This window comes from Lissotriton helveticus, chromosome 10, assembly GCF_964261635.1.
Source record: "Lissotriton helveticus chromosome 10, aLisHel1.1, whole genome shotgun sequence".
In the NCBI taxonomy this organism is placed as follows: Eukaryota; Metazoa; Chordata; class Amphibia; order Caudata; family Salamandridae; genus Lissotriton; species Lissotriton helveticus.
Genome location: NC_136071.1, coordinates 925,320,615 through 925,348,198, shown reverse-complemented (window position 1 = coordinate 925,348,198; position 27,584 = coordinate 925,320,615). Strand labels below are relative to the sequence as shown.

Sequence of the window (27,584 nt, the reverse complement as noted above, 5' to 3'; positions counted from 1 at the left end):
AAAGCCCCGGGCCGGATGGGGTACCTGTGGATATCTATAAATCAAATGATAAATTATGGGCCCCTCTCCTGACAAATGTGTTAAACTGCTCTAATAAAATAGGATTTCTAACAACTTGGCAGGAAGCTCAAGTGATCCCTATTTTTAAAAAGGGTGACCGCCAAGATCCAAAATGTTATAGGCCCATATCACTGCTAGACTCGCTAATGAAAGTGGCTGGTAGGGCGATATTAAACAGACTACAGACGTGGGCAGCGGACACGGGTGCACTCTCTATATACCAATATGGCTTCAAAGAAGGGTTAGGTACAGTTGAGCAAGGCTTAAATCTAGCAATTGTCATTGGTAAATATGCGGTTGCAAAAGGGGGTAAGCTTTTTCTGATTTTTTTTTTCGATTTAAGCAGTGCGTTCGACTGTGTCAGTCATGAAATTCTATGGGAAACTCTTTTAGATTTAGAAGTCGACCCCATCATCATAAATTTCATCAAAGAACTGTACCGGGGGGCAGGCGCCAAGGTCCGTTTTGGCCTAAAGGGAGAATGCACTTCAATATTCCCTATTAAAAAGGGCATTCGCCAGGGATGCATACTGGCACCGTTTTTATTTAATTTATATATTAACAGTGTTGCATCCCACTTGATAGAAAATCGGCAGGACTACCCCAGGTAAAAAGGCAGGCCAGCTCCAATCCTGTTATACGCGGATGACGCAGTCATCATGGCGCGCACGCAATTGGGACTTCAGAGATCACTCAATTCTTTCTCTGATTTTATGAGCACACGAGGTCTAAAAATTAATAGTAGCACAACTTTTAGTATGTCCTGTCCAAAAAAAAGCAGCAAGGCCCAGTGTAACATCTCCTTGGCAGGGGTAAAGATTGATTCAACCAAAACCTTTTCTTACTTGCACTCTCTATATACCAATATGGCTTCAAAGAAGGGTTAGGTACAGTTGAGCAAGGCTTAAATCTAGCAATTGTCATTGGTAAATATGCGGTTGCAAAAGGGGGTAAGCTTTTTCTGACTTTTTTGGATTTAAGCAGTGCGTTCGACTGTGTCAGTCATGAAATTCTATGGGAAACTCTTTTAGATTTAGAAGTCGACCCCATCATCATAAATTTCATCAAGGAACTGTACCGGGGGGCAGGCGCCAAGGTCCGTTTTGGCCTAAAGGGAGAATGCACTTCAAAATTCCCTATTAAAAAGGGCGTTCGCAAGGGATGCATACTGGCACCGTTTTTATTTAATTTATATATTAACAGTGTTGCATCCCACTTGATAGAAAATCGGCACGACTACCCCCAGGTAAAAAGGCAGGCCAGCTCCAATCCTGTTATACGCGGATGACGCAGTCATCCTGACGCGCACGCAATTGAGACTTCAGAGATCACTCAATTCTTTCTCTGATTTTATGAGCACACGAGGTCTAAAAATTAATAGTAGCAAAACTTTTAGTATGTCCTGTCCAAAAAAATGCAGCAAGGCCCAGTGTAACATCTCCTTGGCAGGGGTAAAGATTGATTCAACCAAAACCTTTTCTTACTTGGGTATAATTTTCGATAATAATGGGACATGGGGTGCGGCCGCAAGTGCTAGGAAACTAGCATTTTCTCGTGCCATTGGTGCTCTGAGAAATTTTGCTATGAAGTTAGGGGGCAGACCAGTTAAAATTCTCATAGACATTTACAAGGCAAAATGCGTGTCTACTGTAACCTATTGAGCAGGTATATGGGGTATTACGGATTCTAGTAAGATTCAGGCGTGTTAAAACGCCTTTTTACGATATCTACTGGCAGTACCAAAGTCAACATCCACATACGCGTGTCATAAAGAGCTGGGCATAGCCTATGTGTCTGACCTTATAAAAATGAGCCTAATCCTGTTATGGCATAGGGTCTGGGTTTCCCAAGAGACAGAGTTGAATAGGGACATTATTAGGGACTGTATGGCTCTTCAAAGGTGTATGAACATTGAGTGGCTAAGATATGTGAGATGTTTTTCAACAGCTATAGGCCACCAGGAATATTTTGACAATACGCCTAGTAAGGCAGCTGTCACCAGAAAGAAATTGAAGGAGTTATGCCTTATACACCTGGAGGATTCCAGGTGGCAGCTGGAGGGCAATAAGCCATCGGTTATGCACAACCACTTGCTGTTGGCTGGCCCTGGCCTACAGAAATATCGATCACTTACTCTGAGTAGTTTTACTCGGATGCTGCTCACCCGCTTCATGGGGGTAGCTTTTTTAGACTCGTGACCTTCCCCGAGGTGAACACCTGGATAGAACCATTGTCCCCTTGTCCCTGTGATGACATGTCCCAACAAACAACCATACATTGCATAATGTTTTGTAAATTTTATTCCACAATTAGGAGAAGGTACCTACTTAATTTACTTAGAAAGTGGGGACTAAGACAGTGCAGACCAGCCCTGTTAACACTGCAAATGTTGGAGGACGAGTTTGCACTTCTCAGTGTTTCAGTATTTTTAAAAAGTCTGATAAGATTCAGATTATCGATGAACTAAATTTTTTTCTTTTTAATTTAGAAATGTTAATAGTGGCACTTCGGTCTTTTTTATGATTGTTATTAACATGAGGTTTAATAATTGAACTAATGTATATATGAAAACTAACAATAGTGATGAAATGTCGTTTTTGTACTTTGTATGCGCTTTTATGGATTTTCAAACTGAAACCGAATAAAGCTACTTCTGAATCTGAATAAAGGAACTCTGAGGTGTAAAACATCTTTGTAGCGAAATCTATTTCACATCTCAGCTTTTCAGCTGTTATATTTATGCTTTCATTGCTGTTGCTCAGTATATGGGTATTAGTTTTTGATTCATGCAATTTCATATAGTGTTGCAGAACTTACTGGCTGGTAGGCATTCTTTTTTTTCCAACTGTTGTTCCAAATCTTGCCGATCATAGTAATCTGAATCTGAGGACACATTAAATTCTCATCCTGTCAGAGGTCAAAGAAAGTTTCCTTTTTAAGAGAGGCAAAGAACACAATTATTTTCATGAATAGTCATTTTCAAATTATAACTCATAGGTTCTTGATGTAAGTGTAGCATATTTTTAATTGATATTTTTCATCCATGTTACTAAAAGCGCAGCCAACGCGTTTCACCTTAACAAAGGCTTCCTCACGGCAATATCATAAATTCTCTGGCTCTCCTACATAATGTAAGGTGTATATCAACAAAGGTCTAATAACTTTAGATGCACTACCTCTCACAGGTTCAATTCTGCAATCTAGCCAGTCTGTTTTGCATTCATCGCACGAGCGTCGTGGAGTCAAATGATGCATTAAACCGCAGTCGTGCGGTAGATTTCCACAGCCGTGTACAGTATCAGCTGTTTTAATGTCCTCCAGCGTCATTATCAAAATGTCAAAAGTTATTTTGGTGACTATGATCTAGCTTCCAGAAGTTCCAGGAAAGCTTATTGACAACTGATACAGAAAGCTGCAGTACGGTTTAATACAATAAATGTAGGAGGCCTACTCCTTAGGTCTCAACAAGATAGGTTTATGTGCATTTTTCGAGACTTGTTGCATCAACTAACCCATCCATAAATCCGCAGTCATTCCAAATCCCAGACTCTAATAATTCATAGCTGGGCACTTGCCATATCACATTTATTTAGATATTCTGGAAAACAATGGAGGAATTGGGTTAGAGGCGACTAGGCTTCAGAGTGCCCAATGATTAGGCTGCCACGTTCCCAGTGCCTGGCTTTCTTCCTTCTGACGAAACAGTTTTAAAATAAGGTGTAATTCTGCACACGTTGTGTGAGATATGAAATAACGAGTCAGCTGGTCGGTAATAGAGCCATCTGGGCAGATCTAATATATATAACAATATTTTATAGTGTGAAGAGAAATAGATTCATAAGGAATGTCTTTGTGCACCCTGTGATATATTTGTCGCCTTTGCATTTGTACATTCTAAGATGTGGGTTCATAAGCCTGTTTTTTTTTCTCTTCCGTTATCCTAGAAAATCAAGCTTTCCCAGATGGCAGGACAGATGGTGTAATGAATAAATGGGCAGATTTAGTACTGCAGTGTTGCAAATGTTTTATGACTACCTTTACATTTTATTAATTTGAGTCCATTAAATATAATGATATCAACATATAAAATATGTTTTACATTTCATGCATGGTACGCAGTTACTTCAACCTTCTTTTTGGAGCATTGATAGTAAACTGTTGTTTAAGTCATTGTTACAGTTTGTTCCACAATGTAATAATAAGTACCTTAAGTCAATATGAGAAGGTGGACTTGTGGAATTCTAATTAATGTTCGACAATAAAGAAAGAATGTCTTGTGGATATGTGTAGGAGCCGCTATCAAGTCTATTAATATTTGATATAATTCTAATTATGTCGTATTCCTAATATAGAAGGATGTTGGGCCCATGTGCTATATAAAACGACCAGAATTTCATAATATGCATTTGAATGTAATTGAAGAGCATTTACTAAAAATACACCCATGCTTTAAAACTTTAATTTTCTTTAAGCACAACCTATAACCAACGTTGTTCAGTTTCTGAATTCTCAATATAATAGGGGTTCCAACTGCTTAATCGAATGTAATAAATGAAGTGAGAATGACTAAACGTTCTTATTATCTGCTTTATTGAAGAGGTAGCAAAAAGCCACACAAAACACACATGACTGCAATGTACCTGCTCCTGTGTTTGGAGACAATCATATTCAGTAAATGATTCAACAACACAACTTTGAATATCAAACTATTTAAGGGATATGTTTTTAGACACAAACCCTAAAGTAGTGCTAGATATTTAAACTGAGTCGAGCAAAGGCACTGTAGCATGCAATTGATTCCAATCTAACATCAATGCTTCTGACACAAAAACACCCCATCACACTCTGACATGATGGTAGAAATTCACCAAAGTAGACAATACATTGTCAGTGCTTGTGACAGGAAATACAATATTACCTACTGGTTAAGGAAGAATTTGTATTCCATTTGATAAACTGATTATGCTTTCACTTTTAGAAAAGCACAATTAGGAGAGAATGCAGGAGAAACAATCTCAAGGCTTAGAAATAATATTAAAATGAAGGTTTAAGATGTGGTAATGATCATGTTGCAAGAATGTAAAGTTAAAGTGTTCTTAATCTCATTGTAGCATATTAAGTACCTTCTGCCTGTGAGTTTTAGACTACTTTCATAGTGCCAGGAACAATGTAATAGTGTACCACTAAAGATGAGTATGTAATGTACATTCAATTGAATGGTTTCCAAATCTGAGCTTGCTTTAATCTCTGTATTTCATAGATTCTGCATGCACAGGGTTAGGAAATCAGTGAAGTTTTGAAGCTATCTTCTGGATTCCTTTTTTCTCTTCAAGGGTAATGTTTTCCCATGATTTGTCTTTCTTTGGGACAAATACAAAGGTACCATTTTTGGTAATTGTTTAATTCTAAATGAGGCAAACTGATTTTATTCACCCCTTTGTAGAGAAAAATATTTCCACCTGTGCACGATTAAGGAAAGGGAATGTGAAACTAGGTTATAGACAGAATCCACAAATAAACTTTAAAAGAAAGATGAAGCTGACTTTGTCCTACTCCATGGCCGCTTGTATTCGGACCCTGTGGGCCACTTACTTACTCTGGATTTTCAAATTCTCTCTTTCCTGCTTCCATCTTCTCCATGCCTCTGCATTCCTAATATTTATTTCCACGACTTCTTGCCCATTTACCTTCTTTCTATTCTGTTTGATGTATTCTCCCTCCCCTTCTTCCTTTTCTCCATGGCCCCTTTAAGCCCCATTCCCTTTTCTCAAGCTTCTATTTGTCGCTGACTGTCTCTCTCCAGTTTCTTTTCTGTTGCACTCTGAGCCCTTTAGTCTTTCCCCTGTTTCTTTCTACTGTTCTGTTTTCACTCAGTCTCACCCTTAAGGACTGATTGGGCTTCGCTCTAAGTGGATATTTTGGGGGTTGCAGATTCCATGGCAATTTACTGGTGAGTGGAAGTGACCACTGGAGCACATTACTGAGACCAGTGGTAAGACCACTGGCTTGATTGGTGTGGTCTGTCCTTCAGATTCTCTCTGGGAATAGGAGTCTTCTACAAATACAAGCTGGACAGGGCATCCTAGTTGTAGAGTAACCTCTTGTGGTGGCTCCTAAATGTTGCCCTTTTCTTACATGGGAAGGTCAAAGCACTCCTGATAGTCTCTGGAAGGAGATTTGACATCCTGTCCTGATTATAAAATCCCCCATGTGCTGTTTCCTCATCTAAAGGGGTTGTTGACATACTCGGTCACATGTTTATTTTATATATTTATTTACTTGCTGTTTTATATGGCAAAAACAAGACCCATGGGTGTCAGAGTGCTTTACTGTCACACTCGAAAATGTGATAGCAGAGGGATTTCAGTCATTTACCTTCATTGGAGAAAGGTAGACCATTAGCATATTTGCAAAGCAAAAAAAGGCACTGGAGTTAGCTTAGTATGTATTTCTGTATCAGCAGGTATTTTAAGTTGTTCTTCAAGGTTTTGAATGAGAGATTCATGCATGTCTCAGGAGGGATACATATTCTTGAATCTTGGAGCACTGCTAGAGGAAGACTGGGATAAAGTTTATTTCTTGAACCTGGGTGGCTCCAGGAGAAGGGATTCAGTACTTCTGAGAGAGCAGTTACTCCCCAATATGATGTGTTTCTGTGGTAGGTATTTCAAGGTACCATAGGGCAGGGCTCTGTCAGTGCTGCAAGCCACTTTTAATGTCCTTCATGTTTCTATTGGCAGCCAGTTGAGTGATCGGCACAGAACTGATGTGATTGAAGCACCAGACACAAGTCACACTGTCATGTTGAGGGTTTCTTTCATTGGAGCTAGTTGTATCCTTGAAATTCCCGCATGTGGCATGTCGCCTTACTCTAGTCTGGATATTGCTAGGGATTGTACTACATTTTTAGAGACCAGTTCAGCAATAAACAATTTGGATATTTTTGAGATGATAGTGAGCACTCTTTGTAGAAGAGTTCATGTGAATGAATGAAAAAAGTCTTCTAAAGTGCAACAGTTGCCCTGAGGTGTCAACGTGCTAGTAACAGTTATGCATAGGAGGGGGAAGAACAAGCAACAAGTTTATCCCACTGCCTGTCTGTTAAAGAGTAAAAAGCAGAGTTTTCAGAGCCTTGCGAAATGGACCATGAGACTGGAAACGGAATGAGTGAGCGAATTCCACAGCTGGGATGTGGCCACCAAGAAGACTCTACCTCCCCATCTTGATTTTCTATGCTTAGGAACAATTAGGAGGATTCTGTTGAGGATCGCAGCAGTCTGGGCGGGTGTATCATTGAAACAAGTTCCTGAGTTCTCCCGGGCCAGTTTTATGCAGGGCCTTGTGAACGATGCAAAGAGCCTTGAAGATAATTTGCTTATTCACAGCCAGTGAAATTTTCGAATCCCCTTAGAAGGGCATTGAAATTTGGTAACATCAAGAATCAGTCTGCCTGAAGCATTCTGAACCAGCTGCAATTTGACAAGTACAATCTTATTAATATCCTGGTAAAGAGCATTACAATATTCCAACCTGGATATAATAAGTGCCAGAGACACTTGCATACGTCGCTGGAAGAGGGGTAAAAGGAAACACTTTCCTAAGGGATTTAATTATCCACAAACAGGTCAAACCCGTTCTGCTGACCTGCAGGTCGAGCAATAGATATTTATCAACAGTACTCTGAGATTCTTAGCAGAGTCAGTTGCAGTAGGGAAGGCCCCCAGCCTATCTGGCCACCACAGATTGGACCACAGGAATGGTTGACTACCAAAGATCAAGATCTCCGTCTTGTACTCAGTTAGTCTTGAGTAGTTTTTTTCCATTCATGTGGCCACAGCTTGCATACAGTTTTTAAAGTTGGTGGCTGCGCATCCATGTCCTAGAGACAGACACAATGATTTGGGTGTCATCAGCATATGACAGTGCTTGGAGTACAAAAAATCTTAAGAGTTTCGCCAGCGAGGAGGCATTCAAGTTGAATAATGTAGGGCTCAGGGAGGAACCCTGAGGCAGCTCACATAGCAACGTTATAGCAGAACTGATCCACCATAATCATCTGTGTGTGACCTGTTACTCAGAACAAATTCCAGACATTTGAGTGCAAGTCTGTAACCCCCTGTTCACAGAGCCACTAAACAAACCAGGTTAGGAAGATGGTATCAAAGACTACAGACAGGTACAAGAGGAACAGTGCTGCAGCTTCCACCATTGAACCGATGTTATTGGCCTCAGACACTAGTGCAGTGTCAGTCACATGGTTGCTCCTGAACCCAAACTGAAATCCATCCAGCTGTTGGTATTGTTCTAGATAGTTCATCATCTGGACATTAAGATAGTTCTCCGGGATTTTAGTGGGCACAGGCAACAAGGAGATGGGCCATTAGTTTTCTAGTTTTGCAAGGCCCAAATTAGGCTTTTTAAGCAGGGGCTTGACCACCTCCCTTTTCCAAGATTGAGGAAAGCAACCAGATGTGATGGCTTTGTTCAAAGTTTCAGTGAGATGCGCAACTATGAGCTTAGCTCCTAATTGCGAGACATTGGGTGAGCAAGATTCAAGTGGGGAGCTTGATTTGACAATGAGGAGGTAATAATACGTCTGTTCTTGTGTCAAGAGTAAAGCACGCTAGACAGGTAGGCTGTGCCCTTGGAGTTTGAGACTCTTGTCAGAGGTGATCCTGTAGAGATTCGATGCTGTCTGCAGGTGAAAACAAGCTGTGTGGAGGAGAGAGGATTAAGAAGGAATTTCATGTTCAAAAGATTCAGGTGGTTAAAGAAGAGCCAGTCTATTATAGTTTGAGATAAAAGGAGTATGTCTTCTTGCAAAGAGACTTATATAACAGAGATTTTTCAGCATATAGATCGTTGGAGAGGTTTGATTGTTTTAGGACTGTTGGATGTTCTATTTACATGGTGAAGAAAGTTGGTGATAATATAGATGCTTGTGTGCCCCAACACATTAATGGAGCTAGATTTTATTGAGATCTGTTCAGTTTGGTTTGTTGGATTTTTATTTTGTTGAATAACAATGTAGCACACTAATCTCTTTCCAGTAGGTGCAGCAATTCACTTTGAGCTAAATTACGAGTCTTGCGGTCTGAGGACCACCAAACCCGTGGTGGTGCGGCGGTGGCTGTCCAGTCACCTTCGTACCTGTGGTCTGATTGCCCTATTGCGACTTGGGTGGTCAGACCCTAATTGGACCACCGGCTCTGCCAGGGACCAGCCGTTTCCTGGGTGTGGCGCGGCAGTCAGGGGCTATGTAATATGCAGGTTCATGGAGGTCTATCATCCGTGAAAAGGCTGGCAGTGCTGAATCAGCCCCCTGTGCCCCATTTGCCAGGGGATGCATCCAATGGAGCACAACATGTGCCCCCCTGTGTGCATGCACCCAGGTGCCTGCATGGCATTGACTTTCGAGTCCATTCCGTGCAGAAACCCCCTGTGGTATTCCCATTACGGTACCTCTTTCAAAGGCACTGCTGCTTTTGAATGATGCACTTCAGGGGGACCAACAAACCACCCTCCTGCCAGCCCACAAAATTGGTCATAATCTGGCAGGCGACAGCGACCTTCGGCAGAGCGGTGGTGCAACGGTTGGCACTGCCACACCACTGCTCTGCCAAAAAATCGTAATTAGGCCCTTTGTCTTCAGTGTTACTTTGTTAATGAAATAACTCTAAATTATCACTCTTTTCAACCCTCATATAGGAACAGATATTAGGGATTTGTGGTGTCAGATAATAGTGCAGCTGAATCGCCTGGGCCTTACTAACATGTTATTGAGGATGACATTCTGCAGCCAGACACTCCTAAACCAATTAACCCTTAACACCCAAAATACAATCCCCTTAATTTCTACTTCAGTCATCGCTACATTAATTTGCCCTGGGTAAACCATATGGTGTGTGTTTGCAACACTTTCCTGCGGATTGGGTTAATCTCTGCACTGCTGAGTCACATCCTGCGTGACCTTACAATTTCCCGCATATTAGTAAGGCTGCAATTGCACATAGACTCACACACTTACACACACACTCAACTTCATGGGCTCTTCTTTTAGTAATGTTGTGTCCATGCATTATAACGTAAGCTGAGTAACTTCAACACTCAATCTATACACTGCTGTTGGATTTTTACAATATCTAGGGACCTCATTGAGAGTTTGGATGCTACTAAAATCCTCTTATTCCTTGATGAAACTCTAAATACAGAATTGAATGCACCAGCTGCATTTCAGTTCCCTTGCAACTCTAAATGACTTACAAAGTCATCAATAGTCTAGCCATATTGCATTCAGCAACATAACTGTGTCAAGGGTAACTCCGAGACATAAATATGAATAGCACCACTCCTCATTGCCCTGTCACCAAAACAAGCAACACCATTACCCTCTGTTTCTCTGAACATAACCTCTACTATTTCTCATTTCTCCTTCATTATTCCTGTATTTCATACCATACCACATCATACTTTCTACTACTACATCTTGCAATAACTCTCCACACCGCACTACATTACACACTACCTCATACTACATGCTATAATACTAATTTACCTTTATGCATCCTACATCACAGTGATGCCATGTCATCAAACAACATACTTCAGTCCATGTGATCACACCCGTCCATACTGTAACATGATCCTTAGCTCTCCTCTGTTCAATACAATTTAAGTATTGCACCATTGATTAAACATTGTTCAAATCATGCTACACCTCATCATATGGCATTTGGCATTGTACTCTCATCCTACCTCACAGCTCATGCACACATAGCTTCTTAAAATAAGTATTGGTCAACAAAGTACAGAGAGCAGGAGAATACTGATCTGCATCCACACACACAACATCTGACTATCCTCACATTCGTAGATGGCCTATGGAAGTCAAATTGAGATCAGTAAAAGGCCACCAAGTTCAACATCCCTCCCTCTTTTTAGAGCACTTCCTTTGTAACTGCCTGTATCTTGCAAACACATTAGTCAGACAAAAGCACCCTTATCTTCCAATTCACAGCCATTTCCAATCTGACATGTGCCTGCCTCTGCTGGATGCTCACAAGGCCCACCTCTTTGCTTAAACCTTATAATCCATATTTGTAAAGCATGAGCATATCACCCCTAAAGGTTTCAAGGTGCTGGGGGCTGTCGGGAGATTAAGTGAGTTATTTTCCAGAGTCACATGATGCTGAGCTGAGCTGCTGCCGAGGATCGAACCATGAGCTCCACGCTCCGGAGTCAGCCACTCTGACTATCCTCGAAACATTTAGACCGAAACCACAAACTTGCTTCTTTTTTCTGGCTCTGAGAAACTGTACACTACAACTTCAACACACACCACAGTAGCTCCCTCCTGCTGCAGGCCTCAGACGGTTATTATGTCCTGTTAGGAAGCATGTTAAATTTTTGAGGCACGCGCATGCTGGACTATGCAGTGAAGCAGTCGTGCCTTTTAGCCACGCACCTCCCCCCACCACTGTTTGCACTCCCAGTCAGAGAGGAGCTATTGTCTTCTGGGGGTGTAAGATGTTGTCAGAGTAGGGTGACCATATCTTGCGATCCCAAAACCGGGACATTTCGCAAAAATAGAGGAAAGACTACAATTATACATAAACAAAGTGGCAGAAAATGACAGCCCTCAGCAGCACAGAAGAGGCACTAAGATAAATAAAATTCAATTTTTAAAACCAGAATCATACCTGTTAATTAAATTGCCTACTTATAGCAGATGCTAACTAGCCCTGCTTTGGAACATCTAAAAAAGTGCCTCTCACTGTTTTCAGTTGACCCTCTCTAAAAACCGGGACATGAGCCAAATTTGTTGAAATCTACTGAGACAGCTGTTAAAAAACTGAGACTGTCATAGCAAATCCGGGACGCCTGGTCAGCCTATGCCAGGGCCACAGAGCCTTCATTCCATAGTGGAGTTCTGCTATAGTTGGAACCCACACATACATGTAATTGTACCTAGCGGCGTAGATACTGACATCAGGGAAGGCTTGCATGACCATCAAGCATGGCCGCGCCTGGGCCTGCTCTCACATCATGCATTCTATCTAGGGGATTAATTAGACTGCTACACAGGAGACAGTGCTGAAAAATGGGCCTGTCGGGCCTAATCAGAATTGTAATTGTAGTTGCATTTATATAGCTCTTCCTACTCCGGACAAGTGTGGCACTCAGTCGTGGAGGGGATTCAGCGGGAACCATCCTTCCTATAACACCGGCACATCCTTGTCTGTTCAAGCAGCCAAACTATGAAGCTCTTTACTCCTAACATAAGATCCATGGAAAACCACCTTATCAGAAAACTACTCAAGAATCGGCTCTTCTCCACATAACCACCATACGCAAACAGAAATATACAGCATATCCCTCTGTATATAAGCATTTATTTGTACTATAGATATGTTCTTATATATGTGAATTGCTTTGCATAAACATGTAGAATAATTGTTTAAAAAATAGATATTCATTAATTCTGCTTAACAAATGTTCCTGTTTGCATCTATATACCTTCCATGTACTTATAGCTCTACATATTTATTACTTTCCTTCTAATTCAGCGTATCCAATGCACTACCCTTTTTCTCACCCTATACTGCTCTCTATATATCCTCTATCTCAACTCTCTCTCTCATCTCAAACCTCTTTCTTCTACTCTTTCCAATGCACTACCCTACCCTATTCTCATACCACACCTCTATCAATTTATATCCTCCCCATACCACTACTATGATCCCTTTATTGACTCTTCCCTACTTTACCCATCCTTGCACCATCTCGTACCTCTTCATTATTCCGATCCCCCAAAACAAGCCTTTCTAAAACTTTCTCTCTGACTCTTCCCCCTCGCTTTTACTCATCCTAAGCCTCCTCCGAGCTCCAAAAAAAAAGAAAGATTTCTGCATCCTTTCTTCTTCTGTACCTCCACTATCCTTCTCAATCCAAATAACTGACTAACATATCCACCACTCAAATTACTTTCGTATTTCACTATTCTACTTCACCACTAATACTGGGTTACGGAGTAGCGTGCTACCCGAAGTAAAAGTGTTTTCAACACCGCATCAGGGGTAGCAGGCGCTACATAAATGCTAAACTTGTTCCCTCTTCTATCTCTCAATCAATCAATCAATCATGCCATTTGTATAGCGCACTACTCACCCGGGAGGGTCCCAAGGCGCTTGGGGGGAGGGGTATGCTACTGCTCGAACAGCCAGGTCTTGAGTTGTTTCCTGAAGGCGAGATGGTCCTGGGTCAGCCGAAGGTGGATGGGGAGGGAGTTCCAAGTCTTGGCAGCCAGGTAAGAGAAGGATCTTCCTCCGGCGGTGGCTCTTCGGATGCGTGGTACGGCTGCGAGGGCAAGGCTGGTGGACCGTAGCTGGCGGGTGGGCATGTAGAAGGTCAGGCGGTCATTGAGGTAAGTTAGTTGTGACTCCCTGCCCGGACCTACACCCCACCCTCCGCCTCCCAGCTGACCCTCCCTCCCACAGACTCATCTGGCCCTACCCTCCGGCATCTCCTCTGTGACCGTCCTGATCCTACCAGAAGCGGTCGCTCCCCCACGCAGCTCCCCAACCCGACTGCAGTGGTATCGTAGCGCCTCACATTTGATATCTGCCTTCCTCGCTCTTCATATTAATCATTGCTGCCAATTGAGTATTTATTTAATTAATTTTGCCTCGTACACACGCATTTGTGACTGTCTACTGGCGGGGGAAGTCAATTACCGAAACGCTACAATTTACAAGCGTGCAGTGAAAGGAATCGCATAGTGCCTTTAATTAATTTTATTTCACTGTATGATTGCATAGCATGTTTTGATGGGTATTGCCCCAATCCAGTTTCGTTTCTTGCCTGCTGCCATCTTGAAGTTAGTTGTTGTGACTCCCTGCCCGGACCTAAACCCCGCCCTCCGCCTCCCAGCTGACCCTCCCTCGCCCCCGCCCCCCCCCCCACCATCCATATATGTCAGATGCATTTTCGCGCAGCGTTCCCGCGCAGCGGTCGCGCCCTATGCGCGCCGAAGGTGTGCCAAAGGTAAGCCCGTCTATGCCCGTCCGCGCCTGGACCGCGCCCAGCGCCAGACCCCCTGGCCCCCGCAAACCGCACTCCTCCCGCATATCGTATGACGCCGCCACCCTCTTAGCCCCTAACCCAGGACGCACACCACGATGCTACGAAGCTGCCCCAGGACGTACCCACGGCCCATTCGCCTGCCACTCCTGTAAGTTCGCCTGCATCAAGACCCACACCAAATCCACTTTCTCCAAACACAGCTCCGACTCTAACCACCTGAAGTGCATCCTGCTGAACACCCACTCGGTCCACAGACACGCCACTGAACTCTGGGACCTACTCGACACTGCGTCACCGGACGTCGCCTTCCTTACAGAAACCTGGATGAACGCATCATCAGCACCCGACATCGCCATAGCCATCCCGGACGCTTACAAGATCATCCGAAAAGACCGCACCAATCAAACAGGAGGAGGCATCGCCATCGTCCACAAGAACACCATCAAAATCACGACCAGTTCCGACTATATCCTTGCAACTGCCGAACAGCTCCACTTCCAGATCCACACCGACCCTAGGACCACACTTAGAGGCACCCTCGTCTACAGGCCTCCAGGAACCCGTAAACAATTCAGCAATGACATCACTGACTTCATCAGCCCACATGCCGTCACCTCCGAGAACTACATTCTACTGGGAGACCTCAACTTCCACCTGGAAAACAAAAAAGACAGCAACACCACCACCCTTCTGGACAACCTGGCCAATCTCGGACTCAAACAACTTGTTGACTCCCCCACCCATGCTGCCGGACATACGCTCGACCCTATCTTCACCTCCTGCAAACACATCTCCTTCGATCACACCACAGCTCTCCATTGGACGGACCACAGTTGTGTTCATTTCAACTACAAAACCACCTCGACCCACAGCCCCCCACAACCTATTCCCCGAAGAATCTGGAACAAAATCACCACCGACCAACTCCTCACATCACTCAACAAAAACCCTCCCACCCTCTCATTGGACCCAAACCAAGCTGCCACCAAACTCAAGCAATGGATCACTCACAGCGCTGACGAATTAGCACCCATGAAAAACCACCAGATCTAATCCGGTAACAAAAAGGCTCCCTGGTTCAATGATGACCTTAAGAAATCCAAGAAGCTATGCCGTACCCTAGAGAAAACATGGAGAAAAAACCCAACCACGGACAACATGACCACCTTCAAGGCAGCCACCCGCAAACACCACAAACTGATTCGAGCCACCAAGAAATCAGCATTCAAGGATCGACTCGACAACAACGCCCATAACAGCAAGGAACTTTTCAGCATCGTCAAAGAATTCACCAACCACATAGCAGCCTCAAACGACATTACTCCCTCCCAAGACCTCTGCGACTCGTTATCCTCCTTCTTCTACAAGAAAATTGCCGACATTCACAACAGCTTCGAGAACATTCCCTACGAACAATCTTCTCCACCCCCCTTAGAACCCACACCGCCATCCAACATCCTCTACGCCTGGAACCCAATCACCACTGAAGACACCATCCGCCTAATGAACTCAATCCACTCTGGCTCACCAACCGACCCCTGTCCCCACCACATCTTCAACAAAGCAGACTCCATCATCGCACCCCATCTTCGTGATGTCATCAACTGTTCATTCAACTCTGCCACCTTCCCAGAAATCTGGAAACACGCCAAACTCAGCGCCCTCCTGAAGAAACCCACAGCAGACCCCTCTGAACTTAAAAACTACCGCCCCATATCCCTTCTCCCATTCCCTGCCAAAGTCATTGAGAAAGCCGTCAACAGACAGCTCGCCGCCTTCCTTGAATCCAACAATTCACTCGACCCCTCACAGTCCGGCTTCCGTGCCAAACACAGCACCGAAACCGCCCTCATCGCAGCAACAGACGACATCCGAACACTACTGGACAACGGAGAAACAGTAGCCCTCATTCTACTCGACCTCTCCGCCGCTTTCGACACAGTCTGTCACAGCACCCTTATACAACGCCTCAGCAACATCGGCATACAAGGAAAGGCCTTGGATTGGATCATCTCATTCCTCGCTGGGAGAAATCAAAGAGTCCGACTTCCCCCATTCAAATCAGAGGCCACTGAAGTCATCTGCGGCGTACCACAAGGATCATCACTCAGTCCCACCCTCTTCAACGTTTACATGAGCCCACTCGCATCCATCGCGCGCCAACACAACCTTAACATCATCTCCTACGCTGACGACACCCAGTTAATCCTCTCCCTCACCAAAGACCCGAACACCGCCAAAACCAATCTCCACGAAGGCATGAAAGAAGTAGCCAAATGGATGAAACACAGCCGCCTAAAACTTAACTCAGACAAAACGGAGGTGCTCATCCTAGGATCTTCCCCCTCTGCCTGGGACGACTCATGGTGGCCCTCGGCTCTGGGCACAGCTCCCATTCCCACAGACCACGCACGTAACCTTGGCTTCATCCTAGACTCCTCACTCTCGATGTCCAGACAAGTCAACGCAGTCTCATCTTCCTGCTTCAACGTACTTCGTATGCTCAAAAAAATCTTCCGTTGGATCCCCGCCGAGACCAGAAAGACTGTCACCCACGCACTGGCCACGAGTCGACTGGACTATGGAAACACACTATATGCCGGAATCACAGCCAAACTACAGAAAAAACTCCAACGCATCCAAAACGCATCAGCGAGACTCATTTTGGACATCCCTCGCCAAGATCACATTACCGGACACCTGAAAGACCTCCACTGGCTTCCCGTCAACAAGAGAATAACGTTCCGTCTCCTCACCCACGCACACAAGGCCCTTTACAAACTAGGACCCGAATGCCTCAACACCCGACTGTCCATCTACACACCCACCCGCCTACTAAGATCCTCCAACCAAGCCCTCGCCGCAGTCCCGCGTATCCGAAGAGCCACCATGGGAGGTAGATCCTTCTCCTACTTAGCGGCCAAGACCTGGAACTCACTCCCCACTCACCTCCGCCTTACACAGAACCACATCTCCTTCAGAAAAGAACTTAAAACCTGGCTATTCGACAAAAAATGAACCCCCCCCTCCCCAAGCGCCTTGAGACCCTCTGGGTGAGTAGTGCGCTATATAAATCCCTGAACTTGAACTTGAACTAGGAGCCAGAACGTGATCCTCTTGTCGACGGGGAGCCAGTGCAGGTTCCTCAGGTGGCTGGAGATGTGGCTGCGTCGGGGGACATCCAGGATGAGTCGGGTGGAGGCGTTCTGGATGCGCTGGAGTCTTTTCTGTAGCTTGGCTGTGGTTCCGGCGTAGAGGGCGTTTCCGTAGTGCAGTCGGCTGGTGACGAGTGCATGGGTGACAGTCTTCCTGGTCTCGGTTGGGATCCAGCGGAAGATCTTGCGAAGCATACGCAGGGTGTTGAAGCACGATGAGGAGACGGCGTTGACTTGTCTGGTCATCGAGAGGGAGGGGTCCAGGATGAAGCCCAGGTTGCGTGTGTGGTCGGTTGGCTTGGGTGTGGTGCCAAGGGCTGGGGGCCACCAGGAGTTGTGCCAGGCGGAGGGCGAAGATCCCAGGATGAGGACTTCCGTCTTGTCCGAGTTCAGTTTCAGGCGGCTGTCCTTCATCCACTCGGCGACGTCTTTCATCCCTTCGTGGAGGCAGGTTCTGGCGGTGTCGGGGTCTCTGGTGAGGGAGAGGATCAGCTGGGTGTCGTCGGCGTAAGAGATGATGTTGAGGTTGTGCAGGCGTGCGATGGCTGCGAGAGGTTTCATGTAGATGTTGAAGAGGGTGGGGCTCAGTGAAGATCCTTGCGGGACGCCGCAGATGACTGCGGTGGCCTCGGAGCGAAACGGGGGGAGGCGGACTCTTTGTGTTCTTCCGGCGAGGAACGAGATGATCCACTCCAGTGCCTTCTCTTGGATACCAATGTTGCTGAGGCGCTGGACTAGGGTGCGGTGGCAGACCGTGTCGAACGCAGCGGAGAGGTCCAGGAGGATGAGGGCCACTGTTTCCCCCTTGTCGAGCAGGGTCCGGATGTCGTCGGTGGCTGCGATGAGGGCGATCTCGGTGCTGTGGTTGGCTCTGAAGCCAGACTGCGAGGGGTCGAGGGATCCGTTCGTCTCGAGGAAGGCGGTCAGCTGTCTGTTGGCGATCTTCTCGATGACTTTAGCAGGAAAAGGGAGGAGCGAGATGGGGCGGAAGTTTTTGAGATCGGTGGGGTCCGCTGTAGGTTTCTTCAGGAGGGCGCTGATCTCGGCGTGCTTCCAGCTCTCCGGGAAGGTGGCGGTCTCTCCACTTGCCTTCTCAATCCAACTAACTGACTAACATATCCACCACTCAAATTACTTTTGTATTTCACTATACTAATTCACCACTGATCCTTTATGGGTTCCGGAGCCGGGGGGGGGGGGCACTGGCGAGGGCACTGTATAAATGCAATTACTATACTATACAACAAGAGGCCCAGTCATTTGTGAAGCTGCCCTATACAAATAACGCCTAACTTAACCTAAAACCTTAGCCCAGTAATGTAATAAAACATGGGACAAACGGATTTTGCCTCAAACATAGTTTCATCTTTCACATTGGAAAAGTTAAAAAAATGTATTGTGTAAATATAGTAAAAATGATTTTAGCTCAGCTCTCCTGATACAAAACAGGTTTCCCTTTGCCCTGTTTCTCTGCCTTTTCTCAGTACAAGGTTTCTGTAATAGGACTACGATATCTTTGAATTTCTATTCTTTCTTTCTTTCTTTTATAACTGCAAGAACAAAGCACTATTAAGCAGTAAATATTAATAAAAGATACATAACATACTTAATGTCTAACACAATTCTTTTAAATATGTAATGATATCACTTTTGAAACTCCATGACGATGTAACTCCTAATTCCCATCCGACAGGTAAATAAATGGGTTTAACTGCTTGATTCGGCATTATAAGTAATGCAGGAACACATGTTCAACAGGCGAAATGTGTTGGGGAGACAGGCACTTGTCAAAATAGTGAAAACATAGTGGAATCAGTGGAGACCCAGCGATTCACACATACTATTACCCATATCCCTTGACCTAATTCCTTAATAACACGACTGTCCTAGAAGTACAGCTATCACAGGAATCTGCATTTATGGTGCTGGATTATCGTTGTAATACACACGGCTCATAATGGTTTCTCCATGAATTGTTTAGTTGCAAATTTTGATTTTCAATTTATAGATCTATTGAAGAATTCCATTTTTCATAGCTTACAGAGGTGATAATAAATGAAGTTCTTCACGGAGCGGATGGAACCGATATAAAGTGTGGAGTGATTGGAGAAATTGGTTGCTCCTGGCCAATCACAGAGAGCGAAAGAAAGGTTCTCCATGCAACTGCCCATGCGCAGATTCAACTCGGATGTCCAGTGATTGTTCATCCAGGACGGGACAGTGAAGCTCCATTCCAGATTATCCAGATTCTCCAAGAAGCTGGAGCTGATATCTCCAAAACAGTCATGTCTCATCTTGACAGGTAAGACTTATGTTCCATGTGAATATTCTTAATACTGTGTCTGAATGGCAAAAGTGTCTGTAACCTGCAAATAAACTCATCTCAGGCATTTTTGTCATTCCTGGTGTAGAGTTGGTGAGGCATATTGGATTGGTCCGTTTACCTATTTATTGCGTTCTGTGTAGCTGGTTATGCCACTTTAATAGTAGAAGTTAGTTTAAGAATTCTGTATTAGAAGGTTATTGGCTTTTGCAAAGGCATTACATCTTTTGCAATATTTTGTGATTCCAGGAAATCCTAAACAGAACATGTCAATTCTCAGGTTTGGTAATAATATTGCTTAAGGGCCACTCAGACAAAGCCTATGAATATGAGGAAGCAGGGTAACACAGCAGCCATTGCCACAAGTGAACTAAGTACTGTTGCAATGTGTTTGTCATGTGGGTACTAGACTGCAGGATGAGAATTTATCCACAGAAGGGTCTTGCTCTCTCCCCGGCCCTTACGTTTTTCACTTTTTTACCGCAAGCACAACCCCTCAAACCACCATTACAACACTTTAACTATATTACAATAGTAAACCATGCAACTATAACACCACCCTTATAATTGTATCACTGCAGCCCTACTACTAAAACACACCTGCACCAACATTGGAACAACTCTGTTGCAACAACAACACTGCAACAACACATCTACACAATAATAATGTACCTACTGTAATTACAGTTACAACCTTTAGGAAATTGGGTTGCTGGTTGGGGGGGGTGTATCACCCTACTTAAGCAACAACCACAGTCTCCGTCAGGGTGAAACACAAGCAAACCCCATATTAACCTGTGCTTACCCTTTTGGGTAACTTGGCAAAAAAGCAGTCAGGCTCAACTTAGAGGCTATGTGTACAGTATTTATGCGGCACTTCAAACACTACTAAAATGAAAACAAAGACATGAAAAATCCTGTACCTGTTTAGAAAAATAGAGCAAAATGTAATAAATTATTTTGAGACTAAATAGATAAAAATCATATCAGTAGAACCGGGAATACAGGGTCCAGGTTAGTCCCGCTGAAAGAATTACCTTCAAAAGTTCAGTGCAAAGAGTTCCGTTCACCGAGTAGGGAGAACAGAACATCATGGATGGTCGTTAATGTAGCACGAATAGCACGCCAGGAGTCACAGATGTTCATCGCTGTAGTGCCAAGATCCTATCGGGTGTCGTGGACAGTCGTTGGCTAAGCATCATGTTGGTGGTCACCGCTATCTGTTGGTGCTGTAGCGCGAAGTGCAGATCTTGCGTTGCCGGGTGTTGCTTGCAGTTGTTTTGGTGCAAAAAGTCGGGTTCACCGGAACTTCACTTTGGTAGGTGGCGGAGTCTGAAAGACCATGCCACGAACAAGCAAGTTCATGGTCGTGAAGAGCCCACATCCTCAGATTTTCTCCTTTTCTGGAGGAGAGAGCACAACTGATGTCACATCCAGGACCTGACGGTCACCTCTTGGGAGTCAGGATCTCACTCCAGCTGAGTCCAACAGGGCTCAAGCAGGTCCAGGCAGCCATTCAGCTAGGCATTGGCAGGGAGCCTCTGGAGCTTATGTCCCTGTAACTCAGAACAGGAGGCCAGTCAGTTGACCCTTGGATTACTTCAGCCTGGGATGAAGGGTGCAGGTTCAGTTTTCCTTTTCAGCAAGCAGGACAGCAGAGTGGCTGTCGTGCTGCACAGCAGCAGAGCGGCCCTTCTTCAATAGTATCCACAGGCCCAGGAGTGTACTGAAGAATGAGTCTGCTGAGGGTCTACTTTTGTATACCTAATACCTTCTTTGAAATATGAAACGTTTCTAGAGAGTTCCTTTTGAAGTCCTTGAAGTTTCCTGACTTTCCTGCCCTGGCTTCAAGCTGGCCGCAAAAACAATGTAGTGGTGACAAGTCCTTTGTGTGAAGGCAGAGCGTAGCCTATTCAGTTGCAAGTGGGGCTGTGCCCAGCTAAGCTGCCACATCCTGCCGGTTGACGGCCCATCCAGACACACATAACACAAACTATTGAGTGGCTGGCTGGGAAGAATAAACAAAGTCCAGCTGCCAACTACACACAGCCATGTGATCCGGTAACAGGCTGAAGGCATCAAATGGCTAAAGGCAGGAAAATGACAACTTTCTAAAAATTGAATTTTTAAAATTGTAACTTAAAATCCAACTTTACAATTAAACAATATTTTTAATTACAATTTCACAGGCAATGCACACAAACATGCTACATGCTCCCAATCAAAAGTTAGCACTTAATAAATGTTGTAAGCCAACCCAATGTTATCCTTTGGGAGCGGTAGGCCTTATTGTAAAAAAAAAAAGTGTTTTTTCACTACCAGAACATGTAAGACCTAGAAGTGCATGTCCAATCTTTTTCATTACAATGTGCGCTACCATGAGGGCTACCTAGGGTCTATCCTAGGGGTCACTTATATGCAGTAAAAAGAGAGTTTAAGGCTTGGCAAGAGAGTTATATTGCCAAATCAGATTGGCAGTTTAAGCCTGCATTGAGGCTGTAATGGCAGGCCTGGGACATGTTTTAAGGGGCTACTTAAGTGGATGGCACAATGAGTGCTGCAGGCTCACTGTGCGATTAGCTACAAGCTAGCCTGGCTGATAAGGGGTGATGGCCCGATACCGGTACCAGGATGCTTCTTTCCGGTCCAGGGAGGACCAGCCTTGGCAGTTTGGTCTGGACTTTTCCCAGGAGGCACAGGGTCAAGACTGATTTGCATATGGCTGGGTTAAACTGGGGCTGCATTGTGAGCAAAAGAACAATGGATTTAACTCAGATCTATTGACTGGGGGAGAATGTTTGATTTGCTAAACCTTCCATCCATCATCTGTGTGTCTTTTGCTTTCTCACCCTAAGTGCGCCGTGTATACCTAGACATGGGTCCCGGGCTCAATTTGCCACTGGATACAAGCTAGCCTGGCTGCTGAGGGGTGATGCCCCAAAACCAGTCCCAGGATGCTTGTTTCCAGTCCAGGGAGGACCTGGTTTGGCAATTCGGTCTGGACTATTCCCAGGAGGCACAGGGTCAAGACTGATTTGCATATGGCTAGGTATAAACTGGGGTGGTATGGTGAGCAAAAGAACAATGGATTTAACCCAGATCTATTGACTGGGGGAGAATTATTGATTTGTTCTGCATTCTGTCCATCTTCTGTGTGTCTTTTGCAGGGCCACTAGTAGCATTTAACTTTATTATAGACTTGCAAAGTGAATTAAATGTGCCAGTTGGATGCAAGCCATTTTCACAATGTTCAAAGAAGAGAGTACAAGCACTTTAACACTGGTTAACAGTGGTAAAGTGTGCAGAGTACTAAAATGCCAGCTAAAACAGGTTCAGGAAACAGGAGGGTGAAGGCAAAATGTCCGGGCTGATCCTGCAGAAAAGGCTAAGTCCAACACAACCCTGCTGCAACAGTAGTACAAAACATAACACTTCTAATACAATAATGCTATCAAGATTCCCAAAACACGTTAGTTCACAGGAACCAAAGAGTGACAGAGCTCACAAAACCCATGGTTTTAGCAAATAGTAATATCATATTAGTGGCATAGACAGAAAGATTCCTCCACTTAAAAACACAGCTATCAAAAAGATTTAATAACACAAGCTGGGTTTCTATGACCAATAAGGACTTGTCTTAACTGAAGACTGCATGTGACTAAACAATATTGCCATTAAAGACAGTGTGCTGCTTAGGTGGCCAGTGGTTCCCATCATTCAGCTTCTCCTTCCCCTTTAGCTTAAAACTTCCTTGCCCTGCACATGGCTGACATTGACGATCTCTAAACTGCAGCAACAAGAGAAGCAAGCAAAAGAGTGCATTCACTTTTGATATGGCCAGAAATGAGTCACACAATGCACTGATGACAATTGATCACTCCAGCTCAAATAAAGTACAGAATAGCATTGTACTTGTAAGCAAGAGCTGAAAATCCCACTGAGATGGTTCTTCCTGGTAATCTGAAAGAGCCACTGCTAAATCAACAGCAGGTGACCAGCTACTACTTATATCTGCCCAGGAACACTGACAGCTAAAAAATATGTTATCATTTATCAGTCAACTTCTGATAGCTAGACAAATTGCTGAACACAGCAGTTATAGAACCATCATTTTATACGGAGAGAAATGATCATCTTGTTCTTTTTCAATCAAGGTTTAGCTCAGGTGAAGCTCTGAAACAGTTGTTTTAGCCCTAACTCATGCTCTATGTTAGATCTCAGATGTTGATGAAGGGACTGTAATTAGCTGATTTTCCTCGTTCCTTCTTGAACGTACCCAACATGTTGCGTTTGTGTATTTGTGCTCAGCCTGTTAAATTTTCAACTGTAGAGTCAAGCATGATTCTTTCCTGAGCACTCTGCATTTTAACTTATTGTAATCCCTAAGCCATTATTTCTGTCAATTTTGTTGATATACAGCTCATTGATCAGGCAGAATCTGAGACATGAGACATACGTAGCTCTGGCTTCTCCATGACAATTTTAGGAGAAGATTGGAAAATTGTCACATAGTAAAGCACCCTGTTATATACTAGGAATTAATCCCATTCCAGGATGTGTTCTTGCACCTTTTGATCATACCAGCATGATGAAGCGACCCGGTGTGTGTGCACTGTAGAAATAAATTAATGAAAAATATCCATCAACTACAGACTAACTCCATCCCATTACCAACTAAATCAATCTGAAGTAATCAAACTACAACACAAAATCCCCACGACAAGGATCATCTGAGAGGTAAAACATTATTTACCTCCCAGGACATTTCGTACCGTTTTATAGAAAGTTGAGAAAAGTAAGAATTTTTACTTTCTTACTAGATGCATGGGTTAATGATAACTAAGACCCACCAATTTCTCAACAAGTATTTTACCTGTTGTTGGAAGAAGGAAAGAGGAAAATGATTTGGAGCAGGGCTGTCTAAGACATACCTAGGAGAGCATAATTCATGAAAAGTTTTTAGGTTAACATTTGACAATAGAAATGATTTTCTATTGACTTCTGAATAATTGCAGAAGTCGCCCCTCGGGTCGCTGGGTCGTAGGAAGCAGGAGTGTAACATTAACAGACCTTAGATATTTTAAAACAGCTGTGTTTTTCACACCTTGTGTAAGGCAAACAAATTAGAAATGTCTCAAGCAGGGAGTTAGGAGATTCTAGAACTTGGGAGTGAACACAAGAAAATTCAGCCCATTCCTCCAGCTTTGAACACCCAAAGCAAGAGCAAATTCCCAGAACATGAAAAAAGATTTACGCCTAGAATGCATAGTAAACAGGGACAATGTAGAGGCAAGATGGCGCCGGAGTGAGCAGTCGCACCAATCTCGCTCGGAGAACCTGAACCAGAAATTTACCGGTGGCGATGGCTGGCTCTTGTTTACTGATCTAGGGCAAGACAGACTGAATGGCAGTCGAAACTGCCCGCAGTAACCCCCAGGCGATCTAATTTTTTGTAATGTTCATGCAGCATGTCTCACGCTTCCTCAACATCGGGTGATGGACGTGGAACTCATCGGGATCCTTCACGGCTGTGAGAAACACTAAATTCATGCAGGAAAAGGACTAGAGGATTAAAGATTAAGGATTGAGGGACAACTCCGGAGCCTACAAGGCGAATTTAAAGCTGAGAAAGAAAAAACGGGGAAAACGAGAAAGATACTTGTTTGATAATGTTCAGATGAATTCTGGAGCCTAGGACTACTGCGGGAGCGCAGGAGATTTTCTGGTGACTTTTGGCAATGTCGGGAGAATTTGCTAACTCTCCCGGCTCTCCCGGATTTACTCGATCTCGTGCTGTAAATCTACAGACTAGGCACGGAGCACACCAGAACGTCAGTACTACGTGGCTCTTAGAAGTAATCTTACTCGTTGCACTTTACCTCTCTGTTGGTGCGCGAAGGGGGGGGGGTCGCATTCAGTCATGTTTGGCCTCTTCTGGACTTCCTTCTGTGCTGTGTCTGGCCCCTACAGTCTGCTGATTGTTGTGTGGGGCGTCATCGGAACACTACTCACTGTGAGCTGTATAGCGAGATCGCCACGCCCCAAGCCTCTGGTCTTAGGGAGCATCTGCAAATTATCTGTAAATTATTGTGCTCGGATCTGTTAAGGATATGCCATATATTTCTGCTGTCATTGGTGTTTGTGGAGTAAGGCACGAAGGCTAAAGCAGGCAAGTTGGGGAGGACTGATTGTCTATATGAGTGCACTTCAGTTTATCTACTCTAGAAAGCCAGGGGGCAAGGCTAAATATAAGGAGAGCCTTCACATAAAAATGTATAAAGATAAGCAGAGACTGTGGCAAAGTTTGAGGCAACTTGAGTGGAGGGTAAAGCCATACAGGGTCACAATAAGGTTTCTTTTTAAGGAGAATCAAGAGCGGGATTGTACTTTAGGGTTTTATGACCCCAATGAACTTGAAAGAACCTGTATGGAGGCAATAGTATTACAAACTCAAGCACAAACCCAAATTGCACAGAAAATGTCTCAAACAACCCCGGGCAAACTAGCGAGCAAATGAGAGGCCCAAGAAAATCCCGAGATGCTTTCTGGGGATGAAGCAATTGAAATGATTGAAGCAAATGAAGCGGCCAAATTAGCTGCCAAAAATACATCAGTAACTTTGAATTACAAAAGCAGTTTAAGACAAATGATGAGCTGCCAACTAAAAAGCAATAATTCCATTAGAAGGCCAGAAACTAGAGGATTGAAGGCACAAGAGGTTAAAGAGGCCGAAAATGGAAAAGAAGGTATGGAGGATAATGCTAATGGCAAAGCAAAACATAAAAACAATATGGAGAAAATCAAAAGCAAAAGCAAAAATGCTATAAAAACTGCTGAGAAAGAGAAAGAGAAAGAGAGTGAGAGGGGAAAACAGAAGAAACAAGAACAGACAAATGAACGTTACCCCGAAGAAAAATCCGATGATCAAGCTGATGAAAAGGCGGAACTTATGGTAAAGAAGGCTAAGAGGTTGCAAACCATCAAAAACCTGAAGGCTGCAGCAAAACTAACGGGATTGCGTGACGAAACACAACCAAGGATTTCTAATATATTTGTACCAGTTTCAAAGGAAGCCTTGAACGAAGGCAATAAAAGTGACAATAGCAACAGCAATAATATCAACAATGGGAAGCTACAAGATGTAATGAAGAACAAGACTCCCAGAGATGAACTAACTGCAAATAGAGCAAGCGCAGATATGGATGTAGATCTGGTTAATCAAGATCTGGATCTGGATTTGGATCATAGTTCCGCTACTGGACAAACCACAGTTGGAGATGAAAAGCTACAAATAGAGAGTGAAGAATCGTCAGAGGAATCTAATTCTGAAATCTATGAAACTTGACTATCGATTTCTAGTGAATTGGCAGAGACAAGCGCAATTAGTGAGGACGAAAAATCACCTATTGCCAATCTGGAAGTATTCGATCAGACACATTAGAGAGATATAAAGGACAACAATGAATCCTGTCGAGATTCGATATCTAAAAAGAAGGTGGAGAAAAAAAAAGACATAGAAAACTCCACAATCCAATGGATGATGAAACAACGGATCAGGGGAGCAACCAGGACCAAACAAGGAAAAAATCTAAACACATCCGGAAAAGCTTGACTCCTACATCTATAGGAGACACAGAACTCAAAAATCCGAACAGTGGGGCAGTTGAGAAGGATGCGGAAAGACATCATCGCGATACTGGTAAACTAGGATTTTCTGGGGAACCATCGCTGAGTGAGGTCCTGAAGACTATAAAGGAATTTCACTCAGACGTTAAAACGGATAGCCAAAGGAATCACGATGCTATTCAACAATTCCAAGGCGCTATCCAAAAGGTTGATAATACTTGTACTGAGATAGTGGACACAATGGCTTCGGTGGGAAGCCGTACAGAAAATCTGGAATTAGATGTTATTAAACTCCAAAGCAGAGAAAAGGCCCAAGCTGGTATCATTGAAGAATTAAT

The 27,584-nt window shown here is 44.0% G+C and overlaps 1 protein-coding gene across 1 annotated transcript in view; it reads left to right on the top strand.

Moving 5' to 3' along the window:
• The window catches only part of PTER (phosphotriesterase related), a 280,600-nt gene that overhangs the window by 141,880 nt on the left and 111,136 nt on the right, over window positions 1-27,584 (top strand). The window contains exon 3 of the mRNA XM_078663580.1: window positions 19,334-19,599. Coding sequence (XP_078519706.1) covers window positions 19,334-19,599 — 266 coding nt within the window. The remainder of the gene's footprint in view (window positions 1-19,333; window positions 19,600-27,584) is intronic.